At 37.4% G+C, this 21,465-nt stretch overlaps 2 protein-coding genes across 2 annotated transcripts in view; one reads left to right on the top strand and one right to left on the bottom strand.

Annotated features, from left to right (window-relative positions):
* The window catches only part of LOC125234411 (transient receptor potential cation channel trpm), a 448,945-nt gene that overhangs the window by 237,464 nt on the left and 190,016 nt on the right, over positions 1–21,465 (bottom strand).
* Positions 12,642–15,235, top strand: LOC125234413. The gene is made up of 3 exons (XM_048140642.1): positions 12,642–13,448; positions 13,742–13,972; positions 14,591–15,235. Exons 1-3 carry the CDS (start codon positions 12,687–12,689, stop codon positions 14,765–14,767), a joined length of 1,170 nt encoding a protein of 389 aa, XP_047996599.1. The 5' UTR covers positions 12,642–12,686; the 3' UTR covers positions 14,768–15,235.

Raw genomic sequence — 21,465 nt, forward strand, 5'->3', positions numbered from 1 at the left:
CTAGGGAGCTATTTGTTTAAAGAACAGACTTAAAGCTCAGCCACACTTGCGCGTTTTAAAAGCGCAGCGTCAGCGGAGCGCAATGATAGCGGTGCGCCGCCGCCGGACGGAGAATATTGCTAGCGTTTTCAAAGCGGATCGGCGGCGCATCCGCGCGCATTCTGGATATGGTAACTTCTAAGCCTATATTTTGCAACTTTAAACTTTTAATAAGTATTGAATGACACATAAGAAATCAAAACAACATTTTGGAATAAAACAATTAGCTAATTTATCAACATTTAATCCATATTCAGACAAGTCCGCTCACAATGCGCGCTGTGTTATGTGTGACCGCGCGAGCTTATTCAGAGCGGAATCCGGCTCAGCGGATCCGCTCTCAATGCGCTCGCATTTCTCTACTCTACGCTATGTGTGGCCGAACCTTTAGTTACAACTTTTACCAGAAGAATTTCAAATAATATGGTAACCACGTTGCTAGTAAAGTCTACGAATCCGATTATAAAGCTTAGTTTTATATAATCCGTAAAGTGATTAAGGACGATAAGGACTAAACCATCGTTTACGTTAGCTGCCGCTCCATTGGTAGGACGAGGATCTATGTTACTCATAAAAAAGTTTTTGTTATCGTAGACTGACAATTGCTATCATATCATATATTGCTATATTGCTATCGACTTCAATGTCGTTATCTTAATCTTAGTGTAAAGTACCTAATCTAATGTTTAATTGAGCGCTACGCCAACAAACTGTCTCACAGTTTGGCGAAAATTTAATTTAAGGTACTATGTAACTGTGTTTTTTTTTCTTTAAATAAATTAAATTAAAAAAAAAACATAAATTCGGACAAGTGTAAATGGTTCTTTTAGTAAAGATATCTTATCTGTCGTCACGGCAAAAAGATCGCTCGCTGTCACATACGACCATATAAAAAGTTAAAACAGTTTAGGTATTTTAGAGTCTATACAGACGGACTGCCAGCCAACTGAGAGCATAGAGAGAGAGAGAGAGAGAAAGACAGCATCTGGATCTTATTCCTAAACGTTGTGATGTATTATCTATTACTTTGCTGCCTTTGAACTTTGCATCAGGTCTCACCAAAGGCACGTGCGAATCATTAATCATAAATACTCCACACATTCCTATTTCTAAGCAAAGTATTGCAAACTAATATATCAATTACAAGAAAGGAAACTTGGGAGTCTCCCATTTGTACAAAGTTTTTTTCGGGAAGTATGTATGAAAGTTTTCTCTAGTTGTTTATCAAAAGAAAAAGTTGTTTTTAACCGACTTCAAAAAAAGGAGGAGGTTCTCAATTCGACTGTTTTTTTTTGTATGTATGTTACTCGATATCTCCGAGAATCATAGACCGATTTTCAAAATTTTTTTTTCAGTCGATCAGGTATAGCCCCGAGATGGTCCCATTGGCACCAAGTTGGGATCTGATGATGGAATCTTGGAGAAATCGAGGGCTCTTCAAATGTTATAGGCACATGTAATGTTTTTTTTAGTGTATTTTTCAAAGGTACACCAGTATTTACGCCTGATGGTAATAATTTTATGTGGCTGAGCTGATGATGGAAGGTCAACTCTTCAATGGTTAGGAGTTAAAGGATAATTCTTTCACTACTGTACATATATTCGGACTGATACATATAATATGTATAAATAGGAACCACTAAAAATCAACAAATAAATAAACTTTTTAACAAAAAATAAAACCGCCTTCAAAAATAAGCGCGTTACAAAACACGGTGAAACTAAAAAGCAAAAAATAATAAACCTTTGAATATCAGATTTCTTATCGTATTGCAATAATCTAAACATCAAATTATAAACAAATCAATTATTTTTGGAGTCGGGGCCAGCCTGCGTATGGTTGGGTGGGGCAAACAGGAAATAGCAAGGCGACGAACAGGTCTGGCACCGACTACAAAAATAATTGTTTTGTTTATAATTTGGATGTTTAGATTATTGCAATCCGATAAGAAATCTGATATTCAAAGGTTTATTATTTTTTGCGTTTTAGTTTCACCGTGTTTTGTAACGCGCCTATTTTTGAAGGCGGTTTTATTTTTTGTTATGTTATTTCAATAAAATGCGACAATTTTACAACACACCCTATAACCGGTTATACTTTCCCGAAAAAACTTTGTACAAATGGGAGTCTCACATGTTTTCTTTCACTAAATGGTGCTTGATGATTGATATAAGTACAGTTTGCATTAAATACTTTCCGTCAAAAAAGTTTCTCACTAAAAATGGAGGGAAAAGTGCGCGAAAGCTTTGAATAATGTACTCCTACATTTTCTATTTACCGCCGTTTTCTACAGAGGTTTGCGACCCTGGCTTTGCGACAAACATAATTATTTTTATAGCAATGTTTGCCTGATTTGTAACCGTCGCCTACTACAAATTGTCTTTCGGCTCATCAGCAGCAAAAGGCAATCCTTATACATGACTACTTATATACTCTTCAACTCAGCATGGAATCAAGTGCAAACAAGATGCAAAATTTTGCTGTAAAGGAAACTCACTGTCTTTCCGGACTACCTTAAAACTTCCAATAAAATAATCCTATCTTAAAGGCAGGCAACACATTTGTAACCTCTTTGGTGTTGAAGATGTCCAAATACTTGGTAAATTAAACACAAAAAACTCTCAAAATCAATCTCCAGCTGCGCTCTTCTCACGGTTCCTAAATGTAATAAAAGTCTCGAAAAATGTCCATTATGTAATATTAAATCTAACTCAGCTAATATATTTTATTTATTTCATTCCACTCCGAAACTTTTATTTCGATTAGCCAATTCCCGGCAGGATTTTTCGCTTCACGCCAAAACTTATCGATATTACGCCGGTAATGCTTTTACTTCCGACGTTCCGACAAGGAAATCCGATACTTAGATTACTTTCCTGTTCTGAAGCAATTCGAAACACACTAGAATCAATCAGGTGAATCAAATTATTTGTGATCTTTGGTTAAGTTTGAAGGAATTTGCTTGAATAAAAAAGACTAACAACTTAGAGCGTGCTTACGCTTCATCATCCTCCTTGCGTTATCCCGGCATTTGATACGGTTGATGGGAGCCTGGGGTCCGCTTTGACAACTAATCCCAAGATTTGGCGTAGGCACTAGTTTTTACGAAAGCGACTGCCATCTGACCTTCCAACCCGAAGGGTGAACTTGACCTTATAGGAATTAGTCCGGTTTCCGATGTTTTCCTTCACCGAAAAGCGACTGGCAAATATCAAATGACATTTCACACATAAATTCCGAAAAACTCATTGGTGCGAGCCGGGGTTGGTATAGATAGACCGTGCTTACGCTAATCGCATGGAATGAGTATCGGCCTATTGGTTCTTAATAAAGATTGATTGATTTATAAGTGTGCTGCTTCGCATCCCTACTTACAGAATTGTTGTAAATAATAATAATAACAGGCCTTTGCATCTATAACAGATGATTCAAGCAGCATCCTTGCGACACTTACGTTCGTGGCTGTATAGCCCAATTCGAGAGAGGATCCCTCGTCCGCACACACGGCAGGTGTATGCTCCCCCAGATGGGCGGGGGTTAGAGGCCTGCTCGTGACGCCTCATGCGTTTATCATTCAACAGACCCTGTGTTTACAATACCTACATATAATTTTAACTATAAAACTAAAAATATTTTAAGCTAATACTCATATGTTAAGTCGATATAGCGTTCGACATATTTCGATCCATTTTCGAGGATCTTTCTCAAGAGTAAAAATAAAAAATATCCTCGAAAATGGATCGAAACATGTCGAACGCTATATCGACTTAACACGTGAGTAACCCGCTTAAAATACCTACATAATTATAAAACAATGAGAATTTTTTGTTACGAATACAGTCGCCAAAAATCGCAGCTCCAGCTTACCTGAAACAAACAAAATAACGATTACAATGCGCCTCACATGTGTACATTTTCATTATTTTTATTGCTTTCTATAAATCTGACATGACACCTGACATTTATAACTTATACGATCGAGATCATTTCATATTTGCGAGCAAACGTTACAAACATATATTTTTAAGCCTATATTATGATACTGACATCGTACAAAACTAGCTTTTTCTCGCCTTCCATTTTGGGGAAGTGGGGAGTCAGAAAAAGACAAAAAGTAGCCTATGTCACTCTCCATCCCTTCAACTATCTCTAGTTAAAAGATAACATCAATTCGTAATTCCGTTTTGCCGTGAAAGACGGACAAACTAACAGACACATAGTGGCTGCTGGTGAAAATTTCAGCTAGGCAACACTGAGCAAAAAGAAACCTACCTTAACCTTAGGTACTTTACTAGTAAGTAATGAATTTTAGGCAAGCCGGTGGGAATCGGCTTCTATGGACCAGCCGCTGCTGAGACACACACACTTTCCCATTTATAATATTAGTATGGAAGTATGGATTATACAGTAGACGTGCGTCCCGGAGGGTAGGCAGAGACTGATGTCCAATTGCCGCGATCCTGACGCATTATTTCGCTTTCTTCAATTTCAATTTCATTAAGGGTGTGTTTGCCTTGCCATTTTTTAAGATTTTCCCAATCAGAGAACTGATCTACCTTCCAGCTTCTCCTTCTACCTTAAACATTCTCTTTGTTAATCTCTTTGAAAGAAGTTTCATACATTTTTTCACAATCCACAACACACTCGACTCGAACTCGACTGTACACTGTACCTAGGTATGATCTAAGTACATAAAGTAAACGAACAGCCGTCAAAATTGTAAATAACTGTGAGTGTGATTTAAGCAGTTACGATTTACGATTCACGTAATGTTATTATTCCACGTCACAATAATGTAACTTTGGTGATGGTGTTTTTCTTATAAATTGATTCTAAAACACTTACTCATCCCTTCATAAAAAGTGACTAAACTGATCAGTTAAAGAGTGTTGTCCCTTTCTCACAAATGTATATGTCAACAGAAAGGGACAAAACACTTTTTCGCAAATCAGTTCAGTAATTTTTTTTATAAATAAGGGACACACACATAGAGAGCTACACAAGCTTATTTCACCGTCCCCATTCTACCATCGAACTCTTAGATGCACGGACGGTTTCCATCCTTGGTAGATATTCCGCGAATTCGCACGAAGCGCAACTTTGCTTCTTCTTTCCTTATGCGCACTGCCAAGGAGTGGAAGTCCTTGCCGACGGCTATATTTCCGAGCTAATATAACCCGGTAACCTTCAAATAAAGAGTGAACAGGCATCTCCTGGGCGAGCTCACTCCATCGTAGGCCACGTCTTTGCCTTTGGCTAGTCTGTAGCCAAGATTAAGCCCATTTATAATAACAATAAAAAAAAATAAGGGGGTATTTATTTACTTTCACCATGCCTACAATTTCCTATAATAAGTCGAATGAATAATTATTTATCTATTTAAAACACAACTCCCGGGTTCCTCAAGCCAATTAGAGATGCAATTACGAAAACTAGTTACACAGAATCCCCATGAAGGTTCATTTAAACAGGGCGCCGCGTGCTGAACCTAGGGTTGCCTGGTCGAATGATTTCTTGGGAAAATACTTAAAACCACATTAAAAATACCCAATAATATAAACAAAACAACCATAAGGTACAGCGGAGCAAATACGACTGCCCGATTTATTTCCGTGTTTTACAATTTTCGCATTATTAAATACAGTGTCCACTGTCCACTGGTCATAATATGGCACGCTTGTTCAGTGGAGTATGGTGTAGATATTATGGAGCTTAGGGCATGTCCAGAATTTGAACCCTCGCAATTAGCGTAAGTTGTTAACGATAATAAACTCGCTATCAGTTTTGTGACGATAATTAACCATAAAATCTGTCAAAAAATTTACTTTTTTCACGTTCTGAATGTAGATTATCGCTTAAAGTTTATGTAATTAACACAAAAACAATATTTTTATTGAAATTTCATGCTTAATTATCGTCACAAAACTGACAGTGAGTTAATTTTTGTTAACGACTTACGCTAATTGGGGGGTCCCAAATTCTGAAAATGCTCATTATTTCAATATTTATTATTATTACTTGTTAGCCTGTTGTGTTCCACTGCTGGGCAAAGGCCCAATAGTGTAAAACATGGAAAAAAATCGATGAAATATGGTAAAAAAATACATTATCAGAAGACGGGAAGATATACAAAAATAGAGAAAATCTCACCACATCCAGATATGCTGGCAACCCTTTTTTTACCCAGGGGGAATCCGTTATGGATCCCACTGGCCCGGGAGAAAGCCAGTGGGTAATGTCCGACTCGCACGGACTAAACACCCTGGGGTGTTCCGACGCTCGCTTTTTGGGAGGGCTTCGGGCATCCGGTTGTAGGCTTCCGATATGCTGTCAACCCTAGTTGCAACGCGTTTAGTCCCGCGCAGGCCTTGATGTCTATTCAGATGTCTTCTTACCTATTATCTGTTATGGGTATGATCTGTCAGCTGATTGGAAAGTCGTTTAATTATGATACCTAAGTATAATTACAGTTGCATTTATGTTTAATATAATTCAGAGTATACAGACATCTAGTATTAAGTTTAAACAATTATTGTACTGATAAAAATAAACATTTTGTAAAAACCCCCGACCGCGACATAGTGGACCAATGTTCATGAAACATTGCTAAGAACACTCCCGACTAACTCAGCTTCTTAACAAAAAAAAAACTAAATGTAAATCGGTTCATCCGTTCGGGATGCAACGATGCCACAGACAAGGCGTTTAAGAACTGAGGGAAGGCATGGATAAATTTGCACACATCCAGCAGGCCTCCGTGGCGCAGTTGGGAGCGCGGCTGGCTCCGGCAAAGCCAGAGATCGCAGGTTCGAGTCCTGCCGGAGGTGTGAATTTTTCAATTTTTCCTTTAATTTAAAAATATGTAATATCGCTCGCAGACGTTTCTGCATGATAAAAAACTAATTTAAGACGTGTATGCTATTTTTCCGTCCGACAGAGCTGGGAAGCGGTAACTTCGTTTAACGCAGCGGTCTCAAAATTTGACGATTTTAAACCGGAAGGCGGAAAAATTATAAGCGTATCAACATCGAATTACCTAGCAACCAATTGTTTGTAATAACCGTCTCTGATTGGCCGGTAAACAATATTTCAGTTCACCAAGACTCACAATCAATCAATCAATCAAAATATTTATTCGTAATAAACTTAAAAACTACACATTATGCATAAAGTATGACTAAAACTACAAATGTACATGGGATGGATAAGTTTATCACGAAATGGTCCCGTCTCAGCATAATGCCGACCCGGAGGTCAGCGCTGATCTTCCGACGAGACCATTTGCGAGACACGAACGCAGCCGCACGGTACGGCCCTACCGTAAGTTGAACGCGTCCTTACTGAAGGCGCCATTTTGTCTATTGTCTATTCCATCAATTGACATTTGCATGATTTGCATTACTTACAAGTCTTACAACATGGCCATACCGTACAGCACAATAATAATAAATTATTACATTACGCTATGACATAGATAGTTCAACTATAAATATTAGTGGTAAATCACAATCAAAGAATCATCCGTCTTATATGCAAATGTATGTTTCAGCAGCAGTCCGTGGGTAAGATTAGTTCATTAAAATTTGAGCGGGTCTCGCTAATTACGGAAGAAACAGCGGGCATGCGGAAGGCAGAGAGAAATATGGCTGCTTTTTCACCGCAGATATGGAATGACGTGAGACAATTAACAGTAAGTATATCTTGTTTCCGGCTTAGACTTTGGCAAAGCTGTTTGAAAAATCTATGGGTACACTGACCAGCTAGGAACTTCTAGAACGGAGAGAAAGTACAAGACACGTCTGCTTGGTAACCACCATTTATTGAAAGAGAAAGATGATACGTAGGTAGGTAGGTATATAAATCTGTCGCCGAGAATTATACCCATATATTACACTGTTCTTTGGAGGTCTTGTAAAAATAAACAAGCTTAAGCTTTAAACATTTTGATAAAATTACCCGTTTTCGCAGTTGCGTTTAGTTATGTCTACAAAATTACGTGAAAAAAATATCTAAACACTGCGCTGTTATAATGATATTTTCGTTCGTGTACCTACGTGTGACTAGATGGGTAAATTACATAATAAAGCATGTCCCGAGAAACTGGTACACCGAAGCTCGATATAGAGAGAGATGGCGCAAACTGGGAGAGACCTTTACTAACGGTACGCTCGTTTAAATAAAATTTAGCCCAACTAGCGTCTCGCGAGCATAGCGTCGGGCCAATGGAAAAAGACGCCGCGTCGACGATTTGACGTCGGGCTTTGCTATACAGTTGGCCCGACGCTACACTCGCGAGACGCTAGATGTGGGGGTGCCCGAAGTAGTTAATAAGTTAGAAATGGGTCGGAATAAAAGGCTTTTTCTTAATTATATTTATAAGTATGTAAATGTAACTGACCACGACTGTAAGAGACTGTACAGATGTAGTGCGAAAAGATTTTTTTCGCATTCTTACGGAAACGTACGAACCTGTCATGCTATTTCAGTCATCTCAGTACAAGATGTACTGACATCGACTGAACTAGCATAACAAATACGAACGACGGAAAAATACGAAGGAAACCCTTTCCGCACTACATCTGTACTGTAATTGAATCGTGCACACACATCAAGCGATCTCAACGACACGATACCGGATCGGAAGCAGAGTTTTATTACAGCTGCAGGGGACCGATTTTTGAATCTAGAACGCATGAATTCGCCGTTCGAAAGTCGTAGCAATACGTCGCCGTTCGAAAGTCGTAGCAATACGTCGTTTTCCACAGACTTTCGGACGGCGAATTCTTTGTAATTGCGTTCGAAGATTCTATGAGATTAAAATTAGTGTATCACTCCAACTATAAAAATCGTGTAATATCATTCTCTGACATACGGCTCAAATTAAGCGCGGACGTGGAAGGCCCAGACGGAGATGGCGGGACGACTTTGACACCTTCATGACTAATTGGCCAGAAATAGCACACCAACGGGAGCTGTGGAAATCACGGGGAGAGGCCTTTGCCCAGCAGTGGGACACATAAACGGGCTATCTAAAAAAAAAAAAAAAACCTGTAAATAAAAATATGTGAATAAAAATATTTTAAAAATCTCTTTTTCAAGCTCATAACTCATACATAGTATGTTTTATGACAAAAATGCATATAAACTTTTTTGTAGGAAATTGTGTCTACTTTAGTTCGTACATACAATACTTTTCGATATTAATGATAGTTTCCATGAAATATGAAAAAAATACATTTTACTCCCCCTAACCCCACCATAACCCCCTCCAACCAGTACTAGGAAGTTTATCTTTATCGTATAAATACGACTAATTAATGCAATCTAAAAAGCACACATAAAACATATTTTTTTAATTATTTTTAAAAATATACCTAGTCCCCAGGTTCCTTTGTTCCGAGTGCAATTAAAATAGACGGCGCTACTGCAGCTTAAGGTTAGGTTCGGAATCTAACGGTATTACTGTGCAAAGCATCGTGTTGAATTGACATGAAAAGCAATGTTGTAAAATTATTAAGTCGTTACATTGCTGTCGTAATTGGAAAGACTGACGGCAGGCGTCGGAAACCGTACGTATTAGCAAAGACATATATATATGTAACTCCGTATTAGACGGATAAAGTCTAAGAAAAAAACGTACCTCAAAGCCATAGAGAAAAAGATACGGTGGCCTAGATGGCGTTACACCTTTGGGAAACGCTCGGCTAGATAGCGCTAATATTAATATTTGATATTTTAACACATATCATGCTAACAATATGGGCCAAATTGCCAAAACTGAATTTCAAAAGTTTTAAGCCTGTGTCGAGAGATGGCAGTCTATGCACTGTGATTACACATTTTACTTTGACAGTAAGTCTCTATAATATTCGATCCTCTTTGGTATTAGCAAAGTTGGCCCGACGCTATTACGCTTGCGAGACGCTAGATGTGGGGGGACCCTAAAAAGATAATTACATTATAGTAGTGTGACTAACACTTTCGCTAATATTCTTAGAATAACCTACATTCTCTTATTTCGCTTAGTTTTCTCTCGTGCCAATACTCCTAGATCTAAAAATTATCTAACACCGATATCGGTTCGCATCGCTAACAAGAAAGTAGATTATCATGCCGCGTCACGTTTCCGCGAGGGAGCACGCTTTCCATTATTTTCGTGGGTTTTCTAAAGGCACCACTTAATGCTGAAAAATACACGTGTTTGTACCTAAATAGCTTAGGCCCACTTGCACCAACCACTTAACTCAGGTTTAGTGAGCTGTCATCTGTCAAATTCCATATAAAATGGAGGGTTAACCCTTAATAGAGCATTCCGCAATTTTCGAATTTAACGCGAGCGAAGCGGCGGGCAAAACCTAGTTATTATACAAGGTGCTCGCGAGGAACCCATATAACTTTAACGGCATATTCTTGATCATTTTAAGACTAAAAATCATATAAACTTTTCTAGATTTCGTCTAGTTTCAGAGTTATTGCCAATTTAAAAAAAAACATTTCTGTATTGTTACTCAGTAGAAAAGGCTTAACGGCGCTGATGAATTGACGTTATTTTTGTAAGTGGAGATAGTTCACAGTAGTCATTGATAGATGTCAAAACGTGACAAGAAAAACTTTCAAATAATTTGGTTTTTAGAAAAATAAATGAAGGAACTGGAGCATTCGCATTTTAATTGCCAACTTTATGGATAAAAATTTTTTTTATGTGAATATACGTCCAAAAAAGTAAAAAAAAAAAAAAACATTTTTTTTTTTTTGGCGAAAATTTTTAAAATTTATATAACATTTTTCTTTCTTTTTGCCTCAGAAACGCGTGGTTCAAGTTATGCGGGTTCCTCGCGAGCACCTTTTATATGTGTGACTCTTCAGACTCTTGGTCTCCGAAATGAGAGCACGCCACCTAATCCGATCCTGCGCAACCTCCAGCAGTCACTGATATGAAGCTGACGCGGATCCGCCGCCACCTTGCGATACCGTGGTAAAAATACCATGCCATAAACATTAAATAAATGTCATATACAAAGAAAAAGTGACCAAGGCCTCCAAGTGTTCCGAGCTGGAATCGAACCAGCGTACTCCGTTAACCGGACGGATGCCTGTAAAACCACTCGGCCATCGGATCACGAAAGCAAGGGTCGAAATTTCCAAGTATATGACACAATTACTGAAGGCTTGGCGCCCCCCCGCCATCTCTGAATACCATGCCAGTTCTATTTCTATTAATAGTTATTTGTTTTACAAGGGGGAAAAGTAGTTGTTTAACCGCACGTGCCAATATTGATACCTGAGCAAGCGAAAGATTCCAATATTGAACCGCGAGCATAGCGAGTGGTTCAAAAAGTGGATTCTTGAGCGTTGCGAGGGTATCAAGGCACGAAGGTTAAACAAACTTTGCCACCGAGTGAAACACAAAATTTTTCCCCACACCAAGACTATAAAAATATGAACTGTAAAACATCAAAATAAATAAAAAAATTCAATTTATTTAACGTTTATGATTCAAATTCATCATTTATACGTGAATTCCAACACCCAGCTTTAGACATCAAGTTAAAATTTGTATGAAATTACTTTGCACTCTTGTGGATAAAATGCAATTTTGCTATCTGTTTTCGAATAGCAAAGAAAGCCTTTATCAGTTGGTGTGGTGAAAACTTATATGTATTACCTACTACGTACGTCTATCTATATAAACTTATTTAAGAATCTACGATTCATCAATTATATGTATAAGGACCTAATCTCTGCATCTAAAATTACTGTCTAGACATACTCAATAGGTATGTAAAGTTTAATTGTAAATGATAACGATTTGCTCACTGTTAAGATTATACGAGTAGGTAGGTTATGCTATTTTTTCAACAATAAAGATTTGATTGTGGCTTTGATAGGCATGTATTTTAAAAATACACACCATTATGACATTAGTAGATATTTTTAAGGTGAACACCCTTCTAATAAATAGGACATGCATTAAGTATATTATAATGGAAATTACGAAATGAGTTGAAATTATATATTACTAGCTTTTGTCCGCGGCTTCGCTCGCGTTAGAAAGAGACAAAAAGTAGCCTATGTCACTCTCCATTCCTTCAACTATCTCCACTTAAAAAATCACAACAATTTGTCGCTCCGTTTTGTCGTGAAGGACGGACAAATAAACAGACACACACACTTTCCCATTTATAATCAGAGATCGGACAGATTTGCGACATCCTTAGTGACTTACGTCATTTTAATGAATTTTAGGATGACATGACGCACAAAAATTCGATCTCTGTTTATAATATTAGTATGGATAATTATCGGAATTCACTTTAAACATTTAACATGTTTTTCATAACCTGAATATTGTGGGGTTAGCAGAAGAGTGAATGTTTTAATCATATGATAACGTATGATTTGTTTTGATTGGCAACTGATATGGCTTTTGATTTGATACAATTTAAATAAAAAGAGATTTTAATCTCATAAAGATTAAATAAGATAACTAATTACCCAAAACAAACAAAGTGGGCAGACAGACATAGATTAGATGTATCTTCTTGTCTTTGATTTCTAGAGGCACATTAACGTATATATAAACCTTCAAATTGTAATACAAAATATTAATCTAGTCGTACAAGTGGTACTCGGACCTGGCTACGAAATGACTGATATCGAGCGACAACTACGTACATTTCTTCAAGATGTCGCCAAGAAACAAAGATACAACACCAGTGAAATTAAAATTAAACCAATCAATTCAGGAGGAGCGAATTTCACATCAGATCTATACGTAGCTACCATTCAAGACTCAATCAAACCAGATTTACATCTGTTTGCAAAAGCAGCTTGCCTTAATGAAGATACTAGAACAAAGAATAACTTCCTGGATAGAATATATGCTACTGAAGAAGTTTTCTACACTGATTTGGCTGTTCATTTCAACAGGATTTATAATGAACGCGCTGTTCCAACTGAAGACAGATTGCTTGTGCCAAAATTTTACGGATTGAAATCGATTCCTTATGAAGAAATATTGGTTCTCGAAAACCTGGAAGGTAATGGCTTTACAAGCTTTGATAGAAGGAAAATCTTTGACTGGGAGTATGCAGCTGCAGCCGTTTCACAGATGGCAAAGTTCCATGCTGTAAGTCTAGCACTACGTGATCAACGGCCAAAAGAATTCGAGCTAATAATCAATAATTTTGGATATCATGATTCATCTAAGGGCCAAGACAAAATTATCATGTACATGCAACAAGCACTCCGGGATGTATATAAGGTTTTGAACGACGATTATAAAACGAGATTGGTAGATTTTTTCCGCTCTGTGAACATGGGGACTTTAATGCAACGGTTGACAGCGGATAAACGATTCCTGATTCATGGAGATTTCAAAACACCCAATTTAATGCACAGACGTAATGTAAGTTACAGTTCTTATACTAATTTAAATTGAATGAGAAAAAATGTAAATCTTCAGCATCGTCCAGCGGGTGTCGGGGGAAAATAAAGGGCTTTAAATTTCCTTTTCCACACTTTCACTCCTTAGAAAATGTTCATGGGTTTTTAAATTATACATGGGTTTTCGCGAAGTGGGAGTCCAATGAATTATGACTAATATCGCATTAATATTTCGGTGGAAGATAAGCAAAGATATCGTATTTAATTTAATCTCAACATGAACTTCATTAAAATCTCAACATATTCGATTTTCAGAACAACAAACTAGAAGTGATCCTATTAGACTACCAGACTCTAAAGCTCGGGAACCCAGTGATGGATCTGATGTACTTCATCTTCTCTGGTTCCGACGAGGAGTTCAGGCGGCGGCACTACCAGCAACTCTTGGACCATTACTTCATCGAGCTGACAATGGCACTGGAGAAACTGCATATTGATGTGGAGAAGGTGTATCCTAGGAAGAAGTTTGACATGAATTTGGAGGAGGTAAGACTACACTTAGTAAAACTTGTATTAAATTAATAGTACAGTGTTTAGGTCAATAACATAAAATTAATATTACTATAAATATTTATGATATTCGTGAAGAGCTGGAGCTACGTACCTATACCCAAGGCTTAACTTTTGAATGTTAAAAATATGGCATAAATGTATACAATACAATGGGCAGTATAACATCCACCAAAAGACTCAAGGTGGCAAATGTAAATAATATCTGAACATTGAACATAGAACCAATCAAGATCCTAGTCCAGACTAGACTCTAGCTTATTAGAGCCTCTAATACCAAGGGGACTTTTTCTTCTATAATTGCCAAAACTGAAACTCATCTAATTCGTTTAAATTGTGTAATTTGTGTAGATATGTGAACATAAGGTACTTAAATACTTTTCAAACGTCGAATTGAGATTTATAGTAATATTATATATTGAGAGATGGAGCGGTAACCCAAACAATGATGAATGGATCGTGTGAAAGAGGATATGAGAAAGAAGGAAGTGAGTGCTAAGATGATTAAAGATAGAGAAGGACGGAAGAGAAAGACCTCACATAACACGGGATAAGGATAGGAAGAAGAATTGTATAACACTGTTTGTTTTTCAGATGAAGCCCTTAGGGCTGTTACTCAGTCTCCTCCTAGTCGGGATAGTGACGGCAGAGCCAGAGGACGCGCCCAAGTTCGGCGGGGACCTGTCCCAGATGCAGGTCAAGCTCAACCAGCTAGCCCAGGAGCGGTTCAGCGGGATCGTGGCGGATTTCATCCGCTGGGGAGTTCTGTGATGGATGAAACTTAGTTTACTTGAAGATTATGATGGTGAGGTGATCCTGTTATCCCTCATTAGGGACATAGGGCTCTTGGAATAATCTTCCACATTTCATGATCCTGGGCGACTATTTCAAGTTCCCACCAGTTTACTTAGTTTCGTATTATTTTTGATGTCAGAACCTGTTATTCAGTCTACTACTAGTTGCGATACAGCGAAAACATGTGGCACGCATCCTTGTTACCATGCCTCGAGATCAAGAGCCTATTTTATTTAGATATTAGTTAGCTTTTAAGTTTAGTTTTAGTTTCTTATACAATTAAGTTCATGTAAGTAGGTAAATTATTTTAGTTTAAACAGTAGCATTTAGGCACACTTGCACCTACCACTTAACTCAGGGTTAGTGGGCTGTCATCTGTTAAATTCCATATAAAATGGTGGGTTAACCTCGAGTTAACCCTCCATTTTCGTTAGTGCAACTGGCCCTTAATTATTAAACAAATAAACATATAAAGCTGTTAAAATACATTTATCTATTTTCCCAAAGTTTTTATTCATATTTAAATAAATACATATAGAATAGAATGCACGTTAGCAATAACAGTATCAACTTAAAAAGTTGTGGATAGGTACCATTTTGTTGCTCAAACTAAAAATTTGTTTAACTGCTATGACGTACGACGAGTAACGTAGGTTTAGGTAAGTCAATTCTACATAAATTATGTGAACAATCGAACAAAAACAGGAAAATAATCATGACATCACTTTTTTTTTATCAATCAATCGATGGATCGTTTTTGTTAGAAACACAATTTCCATCAATATTTTATCAATAAAAGTATATTCCTTAAGAAATTGCAATGAATTCATTTGAATCTTCTTCTTGTGACTGTCCAATATACTTCCACTTCCCTGAGAAAAATACATTTAAGAGACTCTGCAGTACTGAACTACTTTCCAACCAACTTTTCTAATACCAATTCACCAAGAAATTGCAACTCTACTCCAGTGAAATACCTTTTAAGTTCCAATGAAATCCAAAACGGTGATAGGAAAATGCTGAAATTGTTTGTATTGTCAGTTCTGCAAACGAATTCGGTTTCTTTTGTGAATGGCTTTCCTTTCAGGGTGCTAACCAACGTCAGAATCGCTTCGTAAGCGTATCGTAGCTAGCTCTCCCTATTAGGCTTGTGTAGTACATGTACTAATAGTACAAAAGACACGATTCCCTGCACTGTACTAGACCGAACTACTCCCAAATGATTCTGCTCCCTAGTACATTTAGTACACTCACACACGCGCAACAGAATGGGAGCGAAAGGAAAGAAGAGCCGAGAAGTAACAATGACAGCAAAGCGATCCGTGTGATCCGACAGTAACCGAACTAGAACCGACGAAGTCGGACCGAGAGCGCGCGGAAACGGCCGATCAGCTCTTGACTAGTACGAGCGAGCGTTACTGTACGCCATATGCACAATTTGTCTCTCACTCTCTCGGTGTACTACTGTACTAAATGACCTAAAAGAACGAACTAGTACACTTCGGAGATCGTACTAGTTGGGAGCGATCTTTTCAGTGAACGAGCAGACACAACTCTACTCCCTATTGATCTTCTGTAGTGGCGTGACAGAGCTAGACTGCGTTTTGATCGCCACATCGCGTCAACGATTGTTACTTCGCTAGACCGGCAGTTCTGCGAATGAATTCTTTTTCTTTTATGGATGGCTTTCCTTTTGGATTCAATGGCGCTGCCATGCCAGCACTATTTGGATGGGGGTATAGGTAATAAAATGCCCAACTGGATGAGCTAGTCTCATCCAGTTGGGCATTTTCGCGAAAAAAGATTCAAAACCTTTTTTCCCAAAATAGGTAAATTTAATGTTTTTCCTACTCAGAATCACGAGCCCTTTCGATCCTACTAGGTAAAAAAAGCGTCCCAAATTTATTTTTTCCACATCGTTACCATTTTTCAAACACTATGTACAACGGTTACAAAGTATGCAAAATAATAGAATATTTTGGGGCCATGTTTTTGTCCTGGATCGAAAAGGCTCGTAATTCTGAGTAAGAAAAATATAAAATTTACCTACCTTAGAAAAAATATTTTTGGTGATTCTTCTCGCGAAATTGCCCAGTTGTGACCCTCAGATTTTCGGAAGTCGTCCATTAGATGTGTAGATGCCAAATTTATCATCTAATTGCAATAAACGAAAGTATAGAAATGTGCCTGTCGCCGTTGGATTGCTTCTACCGTATGATACTTCACGGCTAGCCGTTATCAAAAACAGGTCCGTTTTAAAATGGGGTAGTACTGTTTTTAATAATGGCTAGCCGTGATGTGCAGTGGATTGTAAAACCGGACTGCGACGTACATAATTACATATATATATTTATGAACTCGACTGTACAGTTGCAGCCTTAAGTGCACGTCAACCTGACTGTACTCATTGCGTTCCCCAAAGCTAATTTGATGCAGCAACGTATTCCTGCAAAGTTACCAACAAATTAGAGAGAACTAGCGACCGAGGCGCCAGAATGTTGCGAATCGTTTACACTTAAAAGTAAACTACGGATGGATACAGAAATACAGATGTTACATTATACAGGGTGTATTTTGATGGTCAGCAACCAGATCCCGTGTTGCTGACTACGCGAAAACTACCTACCCTCGATTTCACAGAAAATGAAGACGATTTCTGAGGACTTGAAGATGGTCCTTTAGAGATTTTGGAAAAAACATACATGGTGTGAGAAGGTCATGACAAACAAACTTTGTTTTGATGCGAATCGATTTCTATCCTATCCAAGACCAAAAGCTTGTATGGGACCAAAAAACTTCCGACTAGAAACGCCAAAAATCGATAAAAACTTGACCTAAAACAATTTGTACAGAAATCAAAATTTTATTTTTCACATGCTATTTTTTACGTAGAGAAAAACGATAAATGCCGACGATAAATAATACAAAATCACCCTAAAATAAAGAAAACATTTTCCTTATATTTAATATGGCGAACAGCATATAGCAATAGTCAAACAGCTATATGTGAAAAGAATTTGTGTGTTTCTTACTAAATTAAGTTAAGTGTACAGGAGAGTATTCCTGCAAAGTTGGCAACAAATTAGAGAGAACTGCGCGCGGCGCCAGAACGTTGCAAATTGCAAATCGTCCGCAATTTAACTTAGTTACAGACACGCTCAACTAAAACTGAACGCACGTGTTGGATTAGTTAAAAATGTACGTTTAACTGTTTTTTCAGGGACGTACATAAGGGGGGGGGGGGGGGTATAAACACTGTTCAACAGTCGCTTCCATATACCAAAGTCTGAACATCGTCGCCACACTCCACCACAAAATAACCTTATTATCAACAGAAAAGACGAAAGAAACATATTTCACAAAGATGCGCCATTCCCAGCAATGTGACGATCCACAAGAAAAGGGCGCATTGTCACAGCGCGAAATAACCGCGAAGGCCGTTGTTGGGAAGTTTTTGCGAGCCAATAACAGCTGGCAACATGTGGCTTGATAAGGCTGAGTTTATAGAAAGGAGGAGCGTAAACAGTAGAAAGTTACTTTGTTGCATTCTACAAAACTTTACGGTATTTGGATCAATCATTGGACCACCTAACTTCGCTGCTCTATAATTTATACATTTTATTTATGTCAAAAAATAAAACTAGTTTGATAAAAATTAAAAATCGAAACAAGATGTCATTATATTAAAGAAAAAAATACGGAAACCACCAGTGGCGAAGTTTGATAAGTTTTAATTCTTGACATATCGTCACTACTTTTAATAAAACTTGTATCTTCGTCTGTCAATGAAAAGAAAATTGTAGTAAGTATGTATGGAATGCATATAGACTTACTGCGTTTTAACTTTGAGGAGCAGCGTGAGATACGAGATTTTTTAAAAGTAGTGACGATATGATGAATAACCTTATTCACAATAAAAAAGTATAATAAATAAAGAGAAAAATCGTAAAAAGGCTCATAGGCTGTTGCCTTCTTTGGACCAGAGTCGCCTTCATTGGACCATAAAGTCGCCATCAATGGATTTAGGAAATTTAGACCAAATGGTCCAATCAAGGAAAATTAAGAAAATAATAAAAAATACCTTTTCTATGAAATAATTTTTATTTCAATTTTACAACTTAAAAAAATATGTATATTCTTATCATATGTACTAGTTTTTTTTATTACATAATATTGTCTATTTTCGCACGAGTGAAGTATTATAAATTCTAAAAGTTCGCTTACATTTTGAAATATTCAAGTGGTCCAATCAAGGCGCCGGTCCAATGATCGCAATCTTCCCCTATTCTCATCCAACTCAACTAAAACGGTAAAACACCTACCTCGTTGCATTTATTAATATTCAATTACTAATATTCACTTAGTGGTATAATTATTCGCAAGTCGCAAAAACCAAGACGTAACCTTAGAATAAATCAAGCTCTTGACTGGTCAAGTCCCAAGTATGCCAAGTTCGGCATAACTTCGGCAACTTGCGTTTACGATATTAAGCAAAGTGTCATACTTTTCAAGGACACAATACAACTTAAGAGCCTCTATCCTCTTGATACATTTTAAATGAAAACGTAGGTCTCATTTTCTTTTGCGGATATTGAAATTAAATAATATGGGTTAAGAAAACGTCATAATAATTTCATCGAAGTTTGAATTTGAAATCGCTTCCAATTTACCTAGGTATAAATTCCTTTTGCTGTTTGCTTTTATTGAATTCCGTTAACTTAAAAAGATAGTTCTTTAGATCAAATACAATTCATTTCTCTATAAGAAACTAGCGTCTTAACTCTTACGGTTATCGAGTTATTAAAAAAATTAAAATAATTACTGAACACGTGTGTGACAGCCTTTACCACTTCCCAATCTTATACTTTTAAACGAGCAATTCTTGTATATTTATTTATTTATTTATTTATATATATATTTATTTACACTGACGATCTCGGAAACCGCTCTAACGATTTCGCAGAAATTTGTTATGTGGGGGTTTTTGGGGGTGAAAAATCGGTCTAACTTATCCTTAGGTCCCGGAAAACGCGAATTTTCGAGTTTTCATGCGTTTTTCTTCGCGCGCCATCTCGTGTGCAGTAGTTGTACTGTTAAGACAGAATTCTTTCGGTCGATGTAAGTACTATTTATTGCAAACACTAGATGGCGACACAGGTCAAGGCTAAAACGAATAGAAAATACACTATTTGAGTTTTTGTGGCGAAATGCGCGCCATCTCGTGTGGAGTAGTTGTGTTGTTAAGGCTGAGAATTCTTTCGCTCGATGTAGGTACTAATTCATTTTTGAACTAGATGGCGACACATGTCAAGGATACGAAACAGAACCGAGCGAAGCTCGGTTGCCCAGATATTGTTATATGTTTTGACATGTGCCGTCAATCACTTGACACTAACTTGAATTATTATTCTTAAGGGTCTCTCACACTAATTAATTTATTTATTATGTATGAAATTCAAACGATGATTTTTTTTGCGAATTTAACTAAAGGTGTTATACAGTGTGGTTCCTGATAACGAACCTAACGACATGTCGAATTTAACGAAAAAAAAACACGGTGTATAACTTGAGTTATGTCTAGGTACTTAGTACCTACTTACAAAAGTAGTCGTTATGTAGTTTTGCCCCCATTCGGTTTTGAATTCCTCCATAATGGGCATGATAGCTCAGCGACTTACCTGTAAGAAAGAAATGTAAAAGTTACGTTTAAATTTTTGAGTACATTTCATATGAATAGTGCGGAAAGTATGTCATTACTTCACGAGTCCCGAGACGCAAGATGGTATACGGGGTCCACGGGGTAGCAGCACGAGCCGTAATAGGCGAGTTTTAGAAATAAATTACGAACTTATACACAATGTTTCTTTTTGATTTCCGTTAAATTCGACACGAAGCTAGGTTCATTATCAGAAACCAACCTGTATATCACATTTAGTTAATATACAAACAAATTTTTTCATCATTTTCATACATAATAAATGAATTTATTAGTGTCAGAGACCCTTAAAAATAACATTCAAGTTAGTGTCAAGTGATTGACGGCACGTGTCAAAACAAATAACATTAGGAATTGGTAAAGGCTTTGACACACGTGTTCAGAAATTATCTTTATTTTTTTAATAACTCGATAACCGTAAGTGCGTTTTCACGTTATCTGATCCGATATCGGATGTCGGACCGGTATCCCATACATTACATGCGCCATCTTGGATATTTTCTATTGAAATCCTTCCGACATCCGATATCGGATAGGATAATGTGAAAGCGGAGTCAAGACGCTAGTTTCTTAGATAAATTAATTGTATTTGATCTAAAGAACCTTCCCTTAAAGTTAACGGAATTCAATAAAAACAGGGTGTATATACTTAAAATTACACGCTTCAAGGCAAACAGCAAATGGTGTACTGCAAAATATATTCTACCTACTCACACATTCAAAAGTAGTTCCCACCTAACCTTCCAACCCTTCGCAAGATCTTTCACGGCATATCAAAAACCCTTTACCCTATCTTAAAACCGGTTTATCTAACCTAATATTGAACCCTACTAAAACTACAGTAAGGTATACAGCGTACTCAGCGTGTTTCTGTGACATCGGGAGTCAATTTCACGACATGTGTGCACCGATTAGCCGACCCTTAACCCGTGAGGATTCAGGGGAGAAACTTCTACCT

Source organism: Leguminivora glycinivorella, chromosome 16 (genome assembly GCF_023078275.1).
Source record: "Leguminivora glycinivorella isolate SPB_JAAS2020 chromosome 16, LegGlyc_1.1, whole genome shotgun sequence".
Lineage (NCBI taxonomy): Eukaryota > Metazoa > Arthropoda > Insecta > Lepidoptera > Tortricidae > Leguminivora > Leguminivora glycinivorella.

Bases quoted from the DNA above. Each gene is read 5' to 3' on its own strand.
- LOC125234413 (XM_048140642.1), top strand. From the start codon at position 12,687: ATGACTGATATCGAGCGACAACTACGTACATTTCTTCAAGATGTCGCC. The intron at 13,449-13,741 runs GTAAGTTACAGT...TTCGATTTTCAG, and splicing joins ATTTAATGCACAGACGTAAT to AACAACAAACTAGAAGTGAT. The intron at 13,973-14,590 runs GTAAGACTACAC...TTTGTTTTTCAG, and splicing joins TTGACATGAATTTGGAGGAG to ATGAAGCCCTTAGGGCTGTT.